Source organism: Physeter macrocephalus, chromosome 3, assembly GCF_002837175.3.
Source record: "Physeter macrocephalus isolate SW-GA chromosome 3, ASM283717v5, whole genome shotgun sequence".
NCBI classification, from domain to species: domain Eukaryota; kingdom Metazoa; phylum Chordata; class Mammalia; order Artiodactyla; family Physeteridae; genus Physeter; species Physeter macrocephalus.
The window spans coordinates 13921691-13942242 of record NC_041216.1 but is presented as its reverse complement, the minus strand read 5'-3'; the positions used below and the strand labels follow the sequence as shown (position 1 = coordinate 13942242).

The following is a 20552-nucleotide window of genomic DNA, read 5'->3' as shown; positions in this document are numbered from 1 at the left end:
AGCAGACCAGCATATAGGCTTACCAGGGCTGAATTTTGTTTATTTAGCAGAATACACAGCGTCTGTGAAGTTGGCTTTTTCATTAACTTGATTTGACACTCTGCAAGCTGTCTTTTTAATGCTAGTATTAGTGACTTTAAACTTCTTGAATTGATCCTTCTAGAAATGCTTAATTTAGATATTCTGATTATGTAGGGGAAGGAACCATAAAGACCATCTTTCTGGTCAGCTTTATTGTTTGTTCTCTGAGCAGCTAGTTTGACCATTCTGAAGAAAGTAGATGTGGTACTGATTGTCCCATCACCTCTGCCAGTATGCATGATCCTGTAAAAACTACTTTTTTAAAGAGTGAACCATTCTGAATGCCTTGCTTTATAAAGGCCTAAGCCAAGACCCACAGCCTTTAGATGCATCATTTCTGTTTTGTGCTATTTGTGACGCAGGCTATGTTTGAATGACCTGGAAAAAGCTCATTTAGTTTAACTTTTAGTTTAACCAACAGTCCTTAAAGTTTGCCTTCTATTAGCTCATTTTGTTCTTGAGATACTGCCACTATTCTTGCTGACTATTGCTATGGATACACCAAGCCAAAGACTTAAACTTTCTGCTCAGTGTTTTATTGCATCCGGTTACCAGCAATGATAGTTTTCCTCAAGTAGGATGCCGATCCTTAATTTAGGTGCATGGTCTTTCATAATGTCCTCTGGGAAAGATCTTTAAAAATAATTTTTTCTTTAAATGTACATGGTAATTAAAAAAATAACTTATTCTAATAACTTGAAAATTTGGAAAAATTTTTTCTGCTGCCAAAAAAATTATTTTCATACATATAGAAGTTCCATTTGAATGTTCCTGCATTAGCAGTCTTAACAATCTATTCCACTTGTTTGCATTTCTGTCTTTTAAAAGTTCATATACAAGGTAAATTACATTTTTCCTTTTCTTTTTACTTTTTGTGGTTTTTTCCCTTGCTTTTCCTTCACTTTGAAAACATTCTGACAGACTTTTTTTTAACAGTCCTTTTTTTAATGTCATGCAAACCAAAAATTTTTTCCTGAGTATCCATTTTGAATTCAGTTCTGTAGTAAATGTTACCAGTTTTGTTTCTTAACTATCTATTGTGACTGCCTCTCAGTTTTTAATTAATCACAATCCACTTTGCTTGTCCCACTCTTAAAATATCCATATACTTTTTTTTTATTGGAGTGTAGTTGCTTTACAATGTTGTATTAGTTTCTGCTGTACAGCAAAGTGAATCAGCCACATGTAATATCCATATACTTTTAAATTTATGCTTTTATTCTTTCATTTTTATCCCTTCATGTCTTCTGCAGGGTGCTCTCTAACAGTTTTCCATTGACCTTTCTATTCTATACTACCGTATTCTCCTCTGTTTTGTTTTTTTTTTTTTTTTTTTTTTGGCCGCACTGCACGGCATTTGAGATCTTAGTTCCCCAACCAGGGATTGAACCCGCGCCCCCTGCGGTGGAAGTGTGGAGGCATAACCACTGGACCATCAGGGAAGTCCTCTTATTTATTTTTTAAATATCGAGGAATATTTGATTATTTTTTCTCTTCTTTTTCTTTATTCATTAGCCTTCCATATCATACAGAGAGAACCCATTACTTCAGGGGTTTTTTAAAAAATAAAACCATTTTTCTCATGGTTTTATACTTATAAAATGCCTTAGTCTTGTTATTTTTTAGTATCCTATAAAATTCACAGCCTCCATCTCAATATTTTATAGTTTGTTGAAATTGTAACAAAAACTCTTCAATTTGAAGAAAATCTGAGTTCATTTCTAGCTTTGCTTCCCTGAGAAATGCACTTTTTGATCATATTTGTTTATTGTTCTATGGGCAATAAAAGCAGTGGGTGACCTCCAGGCACACCTTGTGGCTTATTGTTTCTAAAGGACATTCTTTTCCTTTCCTTATAGTTTTATTTTATTCTCCCTCTGAAATATGCCTGAAAGATTAGACTTACTCTGTGTGGCCTTTGAGGACAGACCCAGGACTAATGGATGGGACTGATAGGGAGGCAGGTTTTGGCTCAACCTGAGGAGAGATGTTCTTTTAAGCTTTTGGAAAAGACAAGACGCTTCATGGAGAAATAGTGAGTTCCCTGTCTTTGGAGGTATTTAGAAAGAGACTGGATTTGATTTTCTGCCTTGGTAACCTAGCCATCTTTTTTCATTTTGATACCCAGCAGTTCTTATTAATCAGGAGTTACAGAGTTAGAGAGGTCAGGACCTAACACAGGAAAGACACAACTAGTTTTGTCAACGATTTATTGGTATAGGAAGAATCCTCCCTCAAGAAGCAGGTAGAGCCAAAGCAATCTTGAGAATGAAGAACAAAGTTGGAGGTGTCACGCTTTCTGATTTCAAACTGTACTACAAATCTGCAGTAATCAAAACAGTATGGTATTGGCACAAAAACAGACACATGGACTGATGGAACAGAATAGAGAGCCCAGAAATAAACCCACACTTATATGAGCAATTAATCTACAACAAAAGAGGCAAGAATATACAGTGGGGAAAAGACAGCCTTTTCACTAAATGGTATTGGGAAAATTAGACAGCTACATGCAAAAGAATCAAACTGGACTACTTTCTCACACTGCTTACAAACATAACTCAAAGTAGATTAAAGACTTAAATGTAAGACCTGAAAGCATTAAACTCCTAGAAGAAAACATTGACAGTATGCTCTTTGACATTGATCTTAGCAATGTTTTTTGGATATGTATCCTCAGGCAAGGGAAACAAAAGCAAAAGTAAACAAATAGGACTACCTCAGACTAAAAAGCTTTTGCACAATGAAGGGAACTATCCATAAGATGAAAAGGCAACCCACTGAATGGGAGAAGATATTTGCAAACGATATATCCGATAAGGGGTTAATATCCAAAATGTACAAAAAATTCATATATCTCAACATCAAAAAAGCAAACAGTTCTATTTAAAAATGGGCAGAGGGAACTTCCCTGGTGGCACAGTGGTTAAGAATCAGCCTGGCAATGCAGGGGACATGGGTTCAAGCCCTGGTCCAACAAGATCCCACATGCCGCGCAGCAACTAAGCCCGTGCGCCTCAACTACTGAACCTGCACTCCAGAGCCTGCGAACCACAACTACTGAGCCCGTGTGCCACGACTACTGAAGCCTGCCTGCCACAGAGCCCGTGCTCCACAGCAAGAAAAGCCACCACAATGAGAAGCCCACGTACCGCAACTAAGAGTAGCCCCCGCTTAACACAACTAGAGAAAGCCCCACGCAGCAACGAAGACCCAGTGCAGCCATAAACAAAGTTTATCAAAAAAAAAAAAAATGGGCAGAGGGCCTGAATAGACGTTTTTCCAAAGAAGACATACAGATGGCCTACAGTCACATGAAAAAATGTTCAACATCACTAATCATCAGGAAAATGCAAATCAAAACCACAATGAGATACCGCCTCACACCTGTCAGAATGGCTGTCAAAAAGACAACAAACAACGAATGTTGATGAGGGTGTGGAGAAAATAGAACCCTTGTGCACTGTTGGTGGGATTGTAAGTTGGTGCAGCCACTAGTATGGAGGTTCCTCAAAGACTTAAAAATAGTACAGCTTGAGTAATATTCCATTGTATATATGTGCCACATCTTCTTTATCCATACTCAGCCATAAAAAGAAACGAAATTGAGTTATTTGTAGTGAGGTGGATGGACCTAGAGTCTGTCATACAGAGTGAAGTAAGTCTGAAAGAGGAAAACAAATGCCGTATGCTAACACATATATATGGAATCTAAGAAAAAAAAAAGTTTATGAAGAACCTAGGGGTAAGACGGGAATAGACACAGACCTACTAGAGAATGGACTTGAGGATATGGGGAGGGGGAAGGGTAAGCTGTGACAGAGTGAGAGAGTGGCATGGACATATATACACTACCAAACGTAAAATAGCTGCAGGCTATGTTTGAATGACCTGGAAAAAGCTCATTTAGTTTAACTTTTAGTTTAACCAACAGTCCTTAAAGTTTGCCTTCTATTAGCTCATTTTGTTCTTGAGATACTGCCACTATTCTTGCTGACTATTGCTATGGATACACCAAGCCAAAGACTTAAACTTTCTGCTCAGTGTTTTATTGCATCCGGTTACCAGCAATGATAGTTTTCCTCAAGTAGGATGCCGATCCTTAATTTAGGTGCATGGTCTTTCATAATGTCCTCTGGGAAAGATCTTTAAAAATAATTTTTTCTTTAAATGTACATGGTAATTAAAAAAATAACTTATTCTAATAACTTGAAAATTTGGAAAAATTTTTTCTGCTGCCAAAAAAATTATTTTCATACATATAGAAGTTCCATTTGAATGTTCCTGCATTAGCAGTCTTAACAATCTATTCCACTTGTTTGCATTTCTGTCTTTTAAAAGTTCATATACAAGGTAAATTACATTTTTCCTTTTCTTTTTACTTTTTGTGGTTTTTTCCCTTGCTTTTCCTTCACTTTGAAAACATTCTGACAGACTTTTTTTTAACAGTCCTTTTTTTAATGTCATGCAAACCAAAAATTTTTTCCTGAGTATCCATTTTGAATTCAGTTCTGTAGTAAATGTTACCAGTTTTGTTTCTTAACTATCTATTGTGACTGCCTCTCAGTTTTTAATTAATCACAATCCACTTTGCTTGTCCCACTCTTAAAATATCCATATACTTTTTTTTTATTGGAGTGTAGTTGCTTTACAATGTTGTATTAGTTTCTGCTGTACAGCAAAGTGAATCAGCCACATGTAATATCCATATACTTTTAAATTTATGCTTTTATTCTTTCATTTTTATCCCTTCATGTCTTCTGCAGGGTGCTCTCTAACAGTTTTCCATTGACCTTTCTATTCTATACTACCGTATTCTCCTCTGTTTTGTTTTTTTTTTTTTTTTTTTTTTGGCCGCACTGCACGGCATTTGAGATCTTAGTTCCCCAACCAGGGATTGAACCCGCGCCCCCTGCGGTGGAAGTGTGGAGGCATAACCACTGGACCATCAGGGAAGTCCTCTTATTTATTTTTTAAATATCGAGGAATATTTGATTATTTTTTCTCTTCTTTTTCTTTATTCATTAGCCTTCCATATCATACAGAGAGAACCCATTACTTCAGGGGTTTTTTAAAAAATAAAACCATTTTTCTCATGGTTTTATACTTATAAAATGCCTTAGTCTTGTTATTTTTTAGTATCCTATAAAATTCACAGCCTCCATCTCAATATTTTATAGTTTGTTGAAATTGTAACAAAAACTCTTCAATTTGAAGAAAATCTGAGTTCATTTCTAGCTTTGCTTCCCTGAGAAATGCACTTTTTGATCATATTTGTTTATTGTTCTATGGGCAATAAAAGCAGTGGGTGACCTCCAGGCACACCTTGTGGCTTATTGTTTCTAAAGGACATTCTTTTCCTTTCCTTATAGTTTTATTTTATTCTCCCTCTGAAATATGCCTGAAAGATTAGACTTACTCTGTGTGGCCTTTGAGGACAGACCCAGGACTAATGGATGGGACTGATAGGGAGGCAGGTTTTGGCTCAACCTGAGGAGAGATGTTCTTTTAAGCTTTTGGAAAAGACAAGACGCTTCATGGAGAAATAGTGAGTTCCCTGTCTTTGGAGGTATTTAGAAAGAGACTGGATTTGATTTTCTGCCTTGGTAACCTAGCCATCTTTTTTCATTTTGATACCCAGCAGTTCTTATTAATCAGGAGTTACAGAGTTAGAGAGGTCAGGACCTAACACAGGAAAGACACAACTAGTTTTGTCAACGATTTATTGGTATAGGAAGAATCCTCCCTCAAGAAGCAGGTAGAGCCAAAGCAATCTTGAGAATGAAGAACAAAGTTGGAGGTGTCACGCTTTCTGATTTCAAACTGTACTACAAATCTGCAGTAATCAAAACAGTATGGTATTGGCACAAAAACAGACACATGGACTGATGGAACAGAATAGAGAGCCCAGAAATAAACCCACACTTATATGAGCAATTAATCTACAACAAAAGAGGCAAGAATATACAGTGGGGAAAAGACAGCCTTTTCACTAAATGGTATTGGGAAAATTAGACAGCTACATGCAAAAGAATCAAACTGGACTACTTTCTCACACTGCTTACAAACATAACTCAAAGTAGATTAAAGACTTAAATGTAAGACCTGAAAGCATTAAACTCCTAGAAGAAAACATTGACAGTATGCTCTTTGACATTGATCTTAGCAATGTTTTTTGGATATGTATCCTCAGGCAAGGGAAACAAAAGCAAAAGTAAACAAATAGGACTACCTCAGACTAAAAAGCTTTTGCACAATGAAGGGAACTATCCATAAGATGAAAAGGCAACCCACTGAATGGGAGAAGATATTTGCAAACGATATATCCGATAAGGGGTTAATATCCAAAATGTACAAAAAATTCATATATCTCAACATCAAAAAAGCAAACAGTTCTATTTAAAAATGGGCAGAGGGAACTTCCCTGGTGGCACAGTGGTTAAGAATCAGCCTGGCAATGCAGGGGACATGGGTTCAAGCCCTGGTCCAACAAGATCCCACATGCCGCGCAGCAACTAAGCCCGTGCGCCTCAACTACTGAACCTGCACTCCAGAGCCTGCGAACCACAACTACTGAGCCCGTGTGCCACGACTACTGAAGCCTGCCTGCCACAGAGCCCGTGCTCCACAGCAAGAAAAGCCACCACAATGAGAAGCCCACGTACCGCAACTAAGAGTAGCCCCCGCTTAACACAACTAGAGAAAGCCCCACGCAGCAACGAAGACCCAGTGCAGCCATAAACAAAGTTTATCAAAAAAAAATGGGCAGAGGGCCTGAATAGACGTTTTTCCAAAGAAGACATACAGATGGCCTACAGTCACATGAAAAAATGTTCAACATCACTAATCATCAGGAAAATGCAAATCAAAACCACAATGAGATACCGCCTCACACCTGTCAGAATGGCTGTCAAAAAGACAACAAACAACGAATGTTGATGAGGGTGTGGAGAAAATAGAGGGGTGGGATAGGGAGGGTGGGAGGGAGGGAGACGCAAGAGGGAAGAGATATGGAAACATATGTATATGTATAACTGATTTACTTTGTTATAAAGCAGGAACTAACACACCATTGTAAAGCAATTATACTCCAATAAAGATGTTAAAAAAATAAATAAATAAAAATAAAAATAATACTGCCATATGATCCAGCAATTTCACTTCTAAGTATTTATCCAAAGAAAACAAAAATACTAATTCAAAAAGATATATACACCCCATTGTTCATTGTAGCATTAGTTGCAATAGCCAAGATAATGAAAGCAACCTAAGTGGCCATTGATAGACAAATGGATAAAGAAGCTATGATGTGTGTGTGTGTGTGTGTGTGTGTGTGTGTGTGTGTGTGTGTATACACACACACACACAGTGGGATATTACTCATCCATAAAAAATGAAATCTTGCTGTTTGCAGCAACATGGATGGGTCTAGAGGGTATTATGCTAAACGAAATAAGTTGGAGAAAGACCAGTACTGCATGATCTCACGTATATGTGAATCTAAAAAACAAAACAAAGCAAAATGAAAACATGCTCGTAGGTACGGAGAACAAACAGGTAGTTGTCAGAAGGGTGGGGGTGGGGGATGGGCAAAATAGGTTGAAGGAGATTAAGAGGTATAGACCTCCAGTTATATAATCAGTAAGTCACGGGGATGTAATATACAGCATGAAGAATATGGTCAATAATATAATAATGTTATATGGGGACAGATGTTTACTAGACTTACAGTGATCATGATATATGCAAATATCAATTCATTATGTATGAAACTAACATAATATTGTACGTCAACTATATTTCAGTTAAAAAAAAGAAGAAGCAGGTAGAGCAGAGTATTAGGAGCTGTGAGGACAATAAGAAGTTATTTATACTAGCCCATTACTCCATTTCATTTGTTGCTCTGGTTGTGGGTTTACCTAGATTCTGTTGGGTTGAGGGAAGACAGTCCCTTGGTGAGCATGAACACCGGTGGAGACAGTGATGGGTCCTGTCAATATTTTCTCCTGCATGCCTTGTTTTATTATTTTACATTTACTTTTTGTTACCCAGTAATTCTCCATGTTTATCAGTTAGAAAAGCAGTGATCCATTCTTCCTCTGACATTCTTCTCATATGCTTCGTGTAGACTGAGGGGGAATATTCTTATCAATGGAGTGTGTCTTCCCATTCTAGCCATAGAAATGTTTGAGTTGGTAAATATGAGGAAGTTTGTCCAGTGGTTCACCTTGTTATTTGGAGTTTCTACCTGCGTAGAGAATTACTAGTTATTAGATGTTGTTTAAGATGTAGGAAAGAACCAACAGCAAGGGGTATCTAGAGTAGTTGCTATATTGATATAGGGAGTTGGGAATCAGTATTGCAGTATCTGTTAGGAAAAACAGGTTTGTGTTTTACTTTAAAGGTTGCCCTGGGAAAAGTAAAGAGCTTCCTTTGGGAAGTCTGTAGAGAAGGGCAGGATTTGACTCTCTTGGCAGTGATTCCTTAACTTGTTTGGGTCTAAGACACCTCTGACCAGCCTTAGAAAGCTATGGATCCTCACCCTAGAAACCATCCATTGTATGTATACATAGAATTGTACATACAATTTCAGAGCTTTACAGATTCCCTGAAACTTGTCCTGGTTAAGAGACTCTACTAAAAGGATGGAGTTCACCTGGCTGGCACTTTGACAAAATGTAGTGCTCAGAGGCTATTACTGGGAGGAATCTGTTGAAAACCCCAGGTTGTGGTGTGACTTTGCAGTTTGCCACCTCTTTGTTCTTTTCCTGACTAAATATCGCAGAATTCTTGATATTGGAAGTGACAATGAACAGGCCAGTTGTAGTGGGGGAAGTTGGCTTCTTTCCTATTAATTTCATCTTCTTTCTATCACTTTTTAAAAAGACTGACTGCTCCTGGGGCAGAACACAGCAGCTGCACCACATCATGGCCTTTGGAGCAGAAAACAAAGAGTCAAAAACTCTATGGGAAGCTTTAAAGAAAAATGCATGAACTGACAATTGATAATTTATCCAGATTCTAGGGAAATTATCTAATCACAAAAAAATTCTGACTCTCACCCATAAATAAACGGAGATCTTCAATGAACCTGGAACAGAATATCCTTGGCTCCTGTGAGAAGGCATTTATTTTAGTCCTGAATGTGAGCAAAGATGCTGCAGGAATGCTGTGGGTTGTGGCTTTGGTTGATAGAGTTATCTGATGGCCACCTTGCCTGTGCAGTTTAGCAAACACTCTCAAGTCAGGTGTGTATTTTGCTTGATGCTGGGAATTGAAGTAGTTGCTCCTGCTCTTGCACTTGCAGTCAGGTGGCCTGCGATGTGAACTCAGGTAGAAAAAAGTTTATCAATCCAACTGATTTTTTCCCCCTCCATTTTTCCACTCAGCTTTTCCCCAGACCTGGCTCTGGACTCACCAGGCACTGACCACTTTGTCATCATTGCCCAACTGAAGGAAGAAGTAGCCACTCTGAAGAAGATGCTGCATCAAAAGGATCAAATGATTTTAGAGAAAGAGAAGAAGGTACTGTTTAGTTAGTGCTTCTCAGGTCAGAATGAGACAGGCGGGTGAGATATGTGGTGCAGGGCATGATGCTAACTGTTTTTTTGTTTTTGTTTTTTATAAATTTATTTATTTATCTTTGGCTGCATTGGGTCTTCGTTGCTGCACGCGGGCTTTCTCTAGTTGCGGTGAGCGGGGTCTACTCTTTGTTGTGGTACATGGGCTTCTCATTGCGGTGGCTTCTCTCTTGTTGCGTGGTTTCTCTCTTGCACATGGGCTTCAGTAGTTGTGGCATATGGACTCAGTAGTTGTGGCTCGCGGGCTCTAGAATGCAGACTCAGTAGTTGTGGCGCACGGGCTTAGTTGCTCCGTGGCACGTGGGATCTTCCCGGACCAGGGCTCGAACCCATGTCCCCTGCATTGGCAGGCGGATTCTTAACCACTGTGCCACCAGGGAAGTCCCAAAAGTTGATTTTTCTTTCTTGCATTTGGAGGAAGCTTCCACTTCTAAGGGAGGACCGATGTTGACCAAGCTTACAGAGATGATGTATAAAACTATAATGTCTGCCTCTTAATTCACAACTATAATGTCTGCCTCTTAATATAGCAGAGTACTACTCTTCTTAGCATAAGCTGTCTAGGAAGCTTGTAATCAGAGGGTGCTGAATGAGCATGGAGTTGGGACAAGAGGACGTAGTTACATAATTGGAATTTTTAGTGCTCTCAGGCTAGGGGAACCTGATGCCTCCGTCTCTGTTATTGGGATGGCTGTGTCCAGGGGACAGTAATACTCAAAATATGTGGACCAGGTCTCTCTCCTTCCTGGACAGTGTTCACGTAGGCCTTCCTCTGTGACTACATCACTTTGTTTCTATTGCTGATAACTCCCTTCCTGAGTGACTTACTCTTTGAGTTCATTAATATCTTCAGTAAAGCCTTATTCTGGTCTAAGAGTCATCTCCCCCTCTTTAGGGGAATTTTTTATGTCCTCGTTCTGATTCATATCTATTGTTTCTTATTTTCAGATTGTTAGAGAATATCTCATTTTTGCCTTAATATTTTAATAACAATAAAAATAATAGCTAACTTTTTTGGATGCTTACTGTGTGCCTGACCCCATTCTAAGTGCTTATATATATTAACTCATTTATCCCCATAACAACACTTTGAGGTAGGAATCATTATTATCATCATTTCATAGGTGAGCAGTACCTTCACTATTTTTCCCCTTAGGGTTCCAGTCCCTTCCTCTAGCTCTGTTCTCTTCCGGAGGCTGTATGTTGTTTTGCACTGTGTTCGGAATGCTATGATTCATTCTGAATGGCTAACAAAGACATTTATAATGTTAAAATCTTTACGTACATTCTTTGCATCTGATTTCCACCTCATCTTACAGATGAGGAAGTGGACCCAAGAGGGTTAAACGACCAAATTAAATGTCCGAATCACACAGCTGATAAATGGCAGAACAAAGGAATGAACCCAAATCTTTCTGACCCTACTGTTTCTACTGTGCTATGTTTCTACTCTGACAGTAAGGTGGAGATTCATGGGAAGAGACCAATATTCTTTCCAATTTACTACGTGACTGTCAGATGAAAGCAGACCCAAGTATATTTTCTTCATGAACTAGATCAGAATGACACATAAAAGGATTTTTGCAAAATAGAGACAAAATGAACACTTGTTTCTAGTGCTTTGCAGTTGCGGGATTTTAGTTCCCTCATCAGGGATTGAACCTGGACCAGGGCAGTGAAAGCGCTGAGTCCTAACCACTGGACCACCAGGGAATTCCCAGAAAGTTAGGGTTTTAGAAGGAGCAAAAACAAGTAGTAGATTATTTTCCATAACTTTCAGGATCAAGGTCACACTCTTGGGTTGGAACACAGGCTCTTCCACATCATGCCTGCCTATCAGTAGCCTCATCTTCTGACGCTCTCATCAGTCATTTGAACACGCTCTCAATTATCTCGCATTCTGCCTGTGCCCATACTGTTCCCTTTGCTTGGATGCCCTCTTCCTTACCTCATGTGCCAGTTGCTGCTTGTACCTCAAAACTCAGCTCACACATCACTTCTCTGACTTAGATACCTCTTCTCTGTGTTCCTTGAATAGCATAGTCAATAGAAGAAGGCCTGGAGTTTGAATTCTAGCTCTGCTACTTGCTAACATGTATGATCTTGGCCACTTTACTTAACCCTTTCTAAGCCTTTGATGTTCCCATCTATAAAATGGGAGGAATAACATTACTCTCCCACAGGGTTATCATAGGATTGAATGAAATAATATAATCAAACAGTTTGCCTGGAACAAGGTAAAAATTCGGTAAATGGCAGCAGCTGTTATTCTCATGGCTTCTCTCAAACTGTCAGTCATATTTGTTATAAACACTGATTTATTTGGAGGTATTTGAAAGATTATTGCATATATTAAATACATGAAATATCTAAAACCTTCTAGTAAGTGGTTAAGTATCAAACATGCTATTTCAGGATTTTGTGTAATTTTCAGGAAATCATTAGGAAAAATAGGATACACAGTTCCTTGGCTTTGATCTAGGTATGAATCTTTAGGAGAGCCCTGGATTTCATTAATTTGGGGGACCATTTAGCGCTCTGGTACCAAAACGTTTTTCATTGCACAGAGATTTCTTCTGGTCACTCTGCCTTTTTTTCCCTCAGATCACAGAGCTGAAGGCTGATTTTCAATACCAAGAATCTCAGATGAGAGCCAAAATGAACCAGATGGAGAAAACCCACAAAGAAGTTACAGAACAATTGCAGGTGACTCTGCCTATTTAATATGGTAACTCTGGTTTATTTAGGTGATGGTATTTTAAGTGATCATCTCTTAGATTTCTTTTTTCTCAGAGAATTGACAAATCACATCAATCCACCTTATAGATGTCTTTTAATATTTTCTCTTGGATGTGTTCTGATCTTTTTCCCTCAGAAACAGTAGAATTAATAAATGTGTTCTTTGATTTTTGGATAAACCAGATGTGATTCCAGATGTCTGAATTGTAAATTCTGTTTATCCAGCACATTAAGGCACTCCATGGTTCATTTGTGTTACATAAAGCATCCTTTTGTAATAGTGGATCCCAGGAGAGTGAAGTACACTGATTAATCTCCAGCAAATACTTTCTTCCCTCTGAACCAAACCCTAGAGCTTTCTGTTGTTTTCTGCCTCTAGAATTTGTTCACCTCTTCCTGACCTCTGCATTGTCTCCCTTAGCATCTGCATGAAAAACATAGCCTATCCTGCTAAAACGTCTTGTGTGCACTGATTTTTTTTTTTTTTTTTTAAGGCCAAAAACCGAGAGCTCCTGAAGCAGGCAGCTGCCTTGTCCAAGAGCAAGAAGTCAGAGAAGTCAGGAGCTATAACCTCTCCATGAGAGACCACAAGGACACTCCTGGCAATAGCAATTGATTCCTGGGTTAGGGTGGCAATGTAGCTGTTCTCTGGGAATTGCAAGCTTTCTTAAGAAATCTCTATTTTACTATAGTTATCCTTCTTTGTGCGATTGCATTGGGGCTGAGTGGAAACACCTGGTTTGTGCTATGTTATGACTGCATGCTTGAATGTTTGGGGTTTCAGGCTCTCTCTCTCTCTCTCTCTCTCTCTCTCTCTCTCTCTCTCTCTTTCACTCTCTCACACTCTCCCTCACTCCCCTCTCTTCCCCCAACCCTTCTCTCAGTACTACTGTCTCTCTGTCTGTCTCTCTTTTGTTACTTTTATATGTGTGTGTGATGGTCACTGCTCAGTGTATGTGCAGAATGGTTGTTTTTTTTTTTGTCCATCATTGCATCCTGCCGTACCCATGAGCAAATAGTTGGCATTAATTACATATCACTGCCACCCTCTGAACTTTGAAAACTGCCACCTTAAGACTTGGTACAGTGGAAGAGAATTTTTCTCTCCAGTAAACCTTTTGCTTCAGGGTATACTCTTGGGTTTTTTTCCAGGTATATTATGTATGAACTTTGTACTATGTATAGCCAGAGTTTTATTTATTTTTTAAAAAAAGAAACTTTTTCTTGATAAAGGAGTAATGGTAGCCTAGCTTGTTCTTCTTGTAAAAGTGATGCCTCTTAAAAAAAAGTCCTACTCTCTAGCGTTTAGTAAAAGAATCAGATCTTTTCTTTCTTGTTACCTTGGAGTCTTAAAAACTGATTGCTAAGGTGAAACAATTCAATATGTAAGTGTGGAGTTAAGTGCCTTTTGGAGGATTTCTTGGAAGACCATGTAAGAAGATACTTAAGGGAGGTAGCAAAGATTTGGACAGTCTGTCTTTCTAAGTAAAGGCAGAAAGAAGGGTTGTCCAGGTTGTACTGGACACTTCTCTCCCCCACCCCTTTCTTGATTGTTTTATGTGACTGATGTTAAATTCTCACACTGCCACCTCTTTTTAAAAAAATGCCCTTTACTTATATCAGTTGTCATACTGGGCCGTTTTCAGGTAACTTTTTTTTTTACATGATTCAAAATGGGGTAATATTCAGACTACAGAGCATTTTGGAGGTTAGTATGAGCTGCTCAAGTATGGACTGTAAGTCCTACTGGGAGAATGATATCACTGTACCTTTTCCCCACTCCTCCTCACCCACCCCAGCCTGTACACTCCCTGCCTTTAATGGAAATGTGTTGAAAACAGGTGCTTCTCAAAAGCAGCTTGGCCGCAGCCTGAACTGTGTCCTGTTTTCCCTTCTTGACCCAATAGGCACATGGATTCTCTTTTCCAGGTGAGAGGATAGATTTGCATTTCTAGCCGTACTCTCAGGTCCTCTAGATGATGTTTGTGAAAGGAACTAGAGATGTGTAGTGTGCCATGAAACAGTAAAACCAGCTACCTTGGAATCATTAATGCAGGGGGTGGTACTAGAGTTTGAGGTAATCATAGGGCAGATGACATTTGTACCTCAGTCTACCAAAAGTGTAGCAGTAAGTTTAACTTGCTAGGCATTTCCTAGGAGCAAATGCTTCTAATTTGTGAGCATTCTCACAAGTGGAGCCATGCACATAATTGGACAGAGATGTGGAAATGAGTGGCTTCCTTCTGGTAAGAGGAACAATGGACCATGTTACTTATCTATCACTCTAGTAGAGGATGTAATTTTCCCTTCTAAGCAAGGGAAATGGCAGTGCTAAATAGTTTTGTAACTTTTTGAATGAGAAACTTTTAGGTAAAGATAAACTGTCAGATAATATTTTCAGATGCATTTACATTGACTATGGGGAAAAGATTGTGAAAAAAGTTACAGTCATTTTTTTTTTAATTTTAAAGACTTGAGAAATTCTGTTACATGAAGTGACAATGTAAAAACACATTTAGTTTTATACTAAATCTTTTTTTAAGGTCTTGGCATTTAATATAAAGCAAATCCACACATTTTCTAACTTTCCACAAGTTCCAAAAAGGGAAGGAAGAAACCTCAGTCTTGAAATTTTGGTTTTTAAAAATCATGACACTGTTTTACCATGAAATTGAGTAGCTAACTTTTGGTAACACCTTTTGTTTATTTGTATGTTTGTAATAATGGACCTTTTAAAACACAGGAATGTTTTGGTTTGTACAGACTTTGAAAAATGTGTGTTAATAAAAATTCATATTGACTTAAGTATAATTGGGGTTTTTTTTCATTTATTTCTTGCTGGTTCACCAATAGACATATCCCATAATCCCCTTCAACCTAGAAAAGAGTCAGTTTGTCTTGCTTGTAGAATTTAAACAATTAAAAACCTAACAGTGCTAATAGGGAGTTTTATATCCATCGGAGAATAAAATCATTCTCTTTCTTCTTTGAGTTTATTTATTCAGTTTAAGTGCTTGCTTTGTTATAAGCACCGGTAGGCAGTGAGGATACAGCAATGAAGACAATTGACAAAGTTACTCTCCTCATGAGGCTCCCATTTAATGGAATATTGGACAACACCATTGTTCCTTGATTTTATATTTACCATTATTACTCAAAATTAATACGGGATGAATCTTTATAAGGTATGAGTGAAAGGTTTTTGAGATGTCATCTCAAGGAGAGGAATGTATTGGTTTGAAACATTGGTGCTAGTAGGTTTCTAAATAACAGGTGCCTTTCAGACATTATCACTCACATCCTGGTCATTCTGTTCTATAGGTGCAATGACAACTTATTTTCTCTAAATAAAGATAGTTTTATAGGTGCTATGGTCTGCATGTTTACTGCCCCTCTCCTCTCCGCCAGATTCATATGTTGAGATCCTAATGCCTAGAGATGGTAGTATTAGGAGGTGGGGCCTTTAGGAGGAGCTTAGGTTCTGCCCTCATGAATGGGATTAGTGCCCTCATAAAGGATGCTCCAGAGATATCCCTTGCCCCTTCTACCATATGAAGACAGAGCCAGAAGTTGCCAGCTATGAATCTGGAAGAGGGCCCTCACTAGAACGCGACCATGCTGACCCCTTGATCTTGAACCTCCCAGCTGCCAAAAATGTGAAAAATAAATTTCTGTTGTTTATAAGCTACCCAGTCTGTGATATGTTGTTATAGCAGCCCAAACAGACTACGACAGTAGGTTATGTTTATGACCACATTTATTGTGTGAATTACCTTAATTTACCCATTTACACAGCCGTATAAACCGCTGTAGGGGAAGAATATCGTATAAACCAGAGAAAGATATCTAGTTCTTCAGGAAGTTCTTCAACCACTCTAAATAACCTTAAAAGCAACTTAGCAGGATTTTGATTGCATCCTTTTCAGTTTAAGACCATATGTTACCTGCAGTATAGCTATCTTCAGCTGACGGTCAGTTCGAGGATTGGCGGGGAGGGGCCGTTTTCGGGAAGGTCCAAACTGTCAGGACCTACAGAGTGTTGTGGTTGTTATTCCTGCATGACAAATTACCCCCAAATTTAAGTGTTTTGTTTTTTGTTTTGGCTGTGCCGGGGGCTTGCGGGATCTTAGCTCCCTGACCAAGGCAGTGAAAGCACTGAGTCCTAACCACTGGACCGCTAGGGAACTCCCCAAAATTTAGTGTTTTAAAACAACCATTTTAATATGCCCACAAACTCTGTTGATCAAGAATGTGGACAAGGCACTGTGGGGACGACTGGTCTTTGTTCTTAATGTCTGGGTCCTCAGCTGGGAAGACTTAAAAGCTGAAGGAAACTTATTGGAACTGGAATCATCTCTCTGAAGGCTCTGCTTACTTGTGTATCTAGTGCCTGGACTGAGATGACAAAGTCTAGTAATGCTGACTGAAGCACCTATGTAGAGCCCCTCCATGTATACCTTGCCTTCCCCAGCATGGTGGCCTCAAGGTAATCAGACTTCTTCCATGGTGGATCAAGACTCCAAGCACAAGTGAACAAATCTGAAGCTGTGTTTTATCATCTGACCTGTCCTCAGAGGTCACATTACCTCACTTCTGCAGCATTTTATTGGTCAAAGCAGTCAGGAGTCCACCCAGACTCAAGGGGAGGGGACATAGATCCCTTCTCTTAATGAGAGGGTGACAAAGTAGAAGAGCATGTGGGATGGAAGCTACTGTGGAGGCTATTTTAAAAAATATAATCTGCTGGACTTCCCTGGTGGCACAGTGGTTAAGTATCCACCTGCCAATGCAGGGGCACGGGTTCAAGCCCTGGTCCGGGAAGATCCCATATGCCACGGAGCAACTAGGCCTGTGCACCACAACTACTGAGCCTGCTCTCTAGAGCCCGTGAGCCACAACTACTGAGCCCATGTTCCACAACTACGGAAGCCCGTGCGCCTAGAGCCTGAGCTCCGGAACAAGAGAAGCCACTGCAATGAGAAGCCCATGCACCACAGCGAAGAGAAGCCCCTGCTCGCTGCAACTAGAGAAAGCCTGCGCGCGCAACGAAGACCCAACAACGAAGACCCAACGCAGCCAAAAATAAATAAATAAATTTATTTAAAAATATATATATAATCTGCCACATAGAGAATGGATTTTGGAACCAAACCGAATTTAAGAGAACAAGGCACAAGGCAGAAGCTGCAATGTCTTTCATGGCCTATCTTTGGATGTCACACTGCATCATTTCTGCAATACCCTATTGGTTACAGAGGACAAATTACTGACACTGGACTTCCCTGGTGGCACGGTGGTTAAGAATCCGCCTGCCAATGAAGGGCACACGGGTTCAAGTCCTGGTCTGGGAAGATCCCACAAGCCATGGAGCAACTAAGCCCATGCGCCACAACTACCGAGCCTGCGCCTTAGAGCCCGTGAGCCACAGCTACTGAGCCTACATGCCACAACTACTGAAGCCCGTGCGCCTAGAGCCTGTGCTCCGCAGCGAGAGAAGCCACCACAATGAGAAGCCCGCGCACTGCAACAAAGAGTAACACCTGCTCGCTGCAACTAGAGAAAGCCTGCACACAGCAACAAAGACCCAATGCAACCAAAAATAAGTAAATAAATTTTTGAAAAATTACACTATTCAATGTGGAATGGGACTACTCATGTGCATTCATATCAGGAGGCAGAACCACTGGGGTCCATCTTGGAGACTGGCTACCACGTTGACCTTTGACCAATAAGAATGAGTAACAACTATGTGAATCTCTGGATTTTGAAGGCAGGAATGAAAGTTGGCATTTGGGGGAAAGGAGTTCATATTTCTTAGTTATGGCTGGAGTCAAATAACCACTTTGCTTGCCAGTGCTTGTCAGGCTGTCACTGAAGCAGATTATCAACTCTACTTGAAAAGTGAGACTGTGTCAGGCTGTGGTTAGCTCTGAAGTCAGACTGCCTGTGTGTGAGTTCCATCTCTACTTAGGGTTGTTGTGAGGATTAAATAATGTATGTAGAAGTCTCTAGAACAGTGCTTGGCACATAGTATGCACTCGATTTTTTAAGCTATTATTATGCAAGACTTCACAGAATCTACATTTTCTGTTTCTTGAGAGAGAAAACAACAGTGACAAAATAGAGTGAACATATATGTTCACTTGTTTTTTGCTTCCAAAGTTACTTTATCTCCAGATCACTTTATCCCCAGATTCATGCAACCCACAACTTTTATATCTTTTCTTCAACTCCACATTACCCACCTCATGCGTGCCACTTCATTACACTGATCCTTAGAGTGCAATTTTCTTTTAAGTTTAATAAGATATCATTTGCATATGGTAAAATTTATCCTTCTCAGTGTATAGATCAAAAAGATTTTGATGGATGTATGCAGTTGTGTAGTCACCACAATCAAGACATGGAACATTTCCATCAGCACAAAAACTTCCCTTGTGCCCCTTGGCAGTCAGTTCCCTCCCCCAGCTCCAGCCCCTGGCAACCATTAATCTGATTTCTATCCTTATAGCCTTGCCTCTTCCAGAATGTCATATAAATGGAATCAAACAGTATGTAGACTTTCATGTCTGACTTCTTTCATTTAGCATATGCATTTGAGATTCATCCATGTTGTTTCACGTCTCAGTAAATTTATTCCGTGTTTCAGTAGTTTGTTCCTTCTTATAGCTGAAAAGCTTTCCATTGTATAGATGTACCACAATTTGTTTATCTATTCAGCAGCTGACGGATATTTGAGTTATTTCTAATTTTTGGTTACTATGAATAAAGGTAACACATTTGCATACACATCTTTATATGAACATGTGCTTTCATTTCTCTTGGGTAAATACCTGGCAGTGGGATTGCTGGATTGCGTGATAAATTTATGTTTAATTTTCTAAGAAACTGACAAACTTTTCCAAGTGGTTGTACAAGTTTGCCTTCCCACTGGCAATATATGATGAGTGCTAATTTTAACACAGTCTACTTTGCAAACTTGTTTGAATTTCTCCACTGACTCTTCCCTACATTTCCCAGAAAGCTTGTCATATTGGTGATAATGATACTTTATGTTTAAAATATGAGATGTATTTACTGAAGTGTAGCATATATACAGAAGAGGACACACATCACAAATGTATGACTTGATGAATTTTCACAAAGTAAACACAGTTATATAATCACCATCCGGATCAAGAAAGACTGCTACCAGCACCGTAGCCCATCTCATGTGCCCATTCCTAGTCACTCCCTCTCTTCCTCAAAACTGAGAGTTCCATGGTGGCCTAGTGCTTAGGATTCCAGGTTTTCATTGCCGTGGCCCGGGTTCAATCCCTGGTCGGGGAACTGAGATCCTGTAAGCTGCACAGCAAGGCAAAAAACCAAACCAAACCAAAAAACTAACTACATGCTAGTCTGAATTTTAATAACATAGATTCATTTTGCTTGTTTTGAACCTAATAAATATGGGATAATACAGAATGTACTCATTTTTGTCTGCTTCTTTTGCTAGACATCATGTTGGACAAGGTCACCCACATAGCAGTAGGCCATTAATTTTCATGCTCTATGATACTACAATTTATCCATCCTACTGTTGATGTACATTTGGGCTGTTTCCAGTTTGGAACTTGTAAAAATAAATGCTGCTCTGGCCATCTTCATAATAGCTTCGAACTGGAAACTATCCAAATGCCCGTAAATAAGAGAATGGATAATCAAATTGTAGTAAGATCATATGATAAAATACTACTCAGCAATAAAGACCAAACCACTGACATATGCAATATCATGGATAAATCTCAAAAACATTATGTTAATTGAAATAAGCCAACACTAAAGAATACATAACGTATGATCCCTTCTTGATGAAGCCTGAGAGTAGGCTAAACTAATCTGTAATGATAAAAATCAGGCAGTGATTTCTGGGGATGAGGAGAATTGATTAGAAAGGAACACAGCCTGGACTTCCCTGGTGGCGCAGTGGTTAAGAATCCGCCTGCCAAGGCAGGGGACATGGGTTCGAGCCCTGGTCCGGGAAGATCCCATATGCCGCGGAGCAACTAAGCCCGTCTGCCACAACTACGGAGCCCGTGTGCCACAACTACGGAGCCCGTGTGCCACAACTACGGAGCCCGCGTGCCACAACTACTGAAGCCTGCGTGCCTA

The 20552-nt window shown here is 39.5% G+C and overlaps 1 protein-coding gene across 2 annotated transcripts in view; it reads left to right on the top strand.

Annotated features, from left to right (window-relative positions):
* FAM76A (family with sequence similarity 76 member A) overlaps positions 1-15179 on the top strand; it is a 31372-nt gene extending 16193 nt beyond the window's left edge. Inside the window, exons 6-8 of one of the 2 annotated variants that reach the window (XM_007120347.4) lie at positions 9471-9606; positions 12267-12368; positions 12896-15179. In XM_007120347.4, the coding sequence (XP_007120409.1) occupies positions 9471-9606; positions 12267-12368; positions 12896-12982 (325 nt within the window). In that variant the 3' untranslated portion in view covers positions 12983-15179. The remainder of the gene's footprint in view (positions 1-9470; positions 9607-12266; positions 12369-12895) is intronic. The other variant, XM_007120346.4, reaches the window with a different exon arrangement.
* Positions 15180-20552: the final 5373 nt, after the last annotated feature.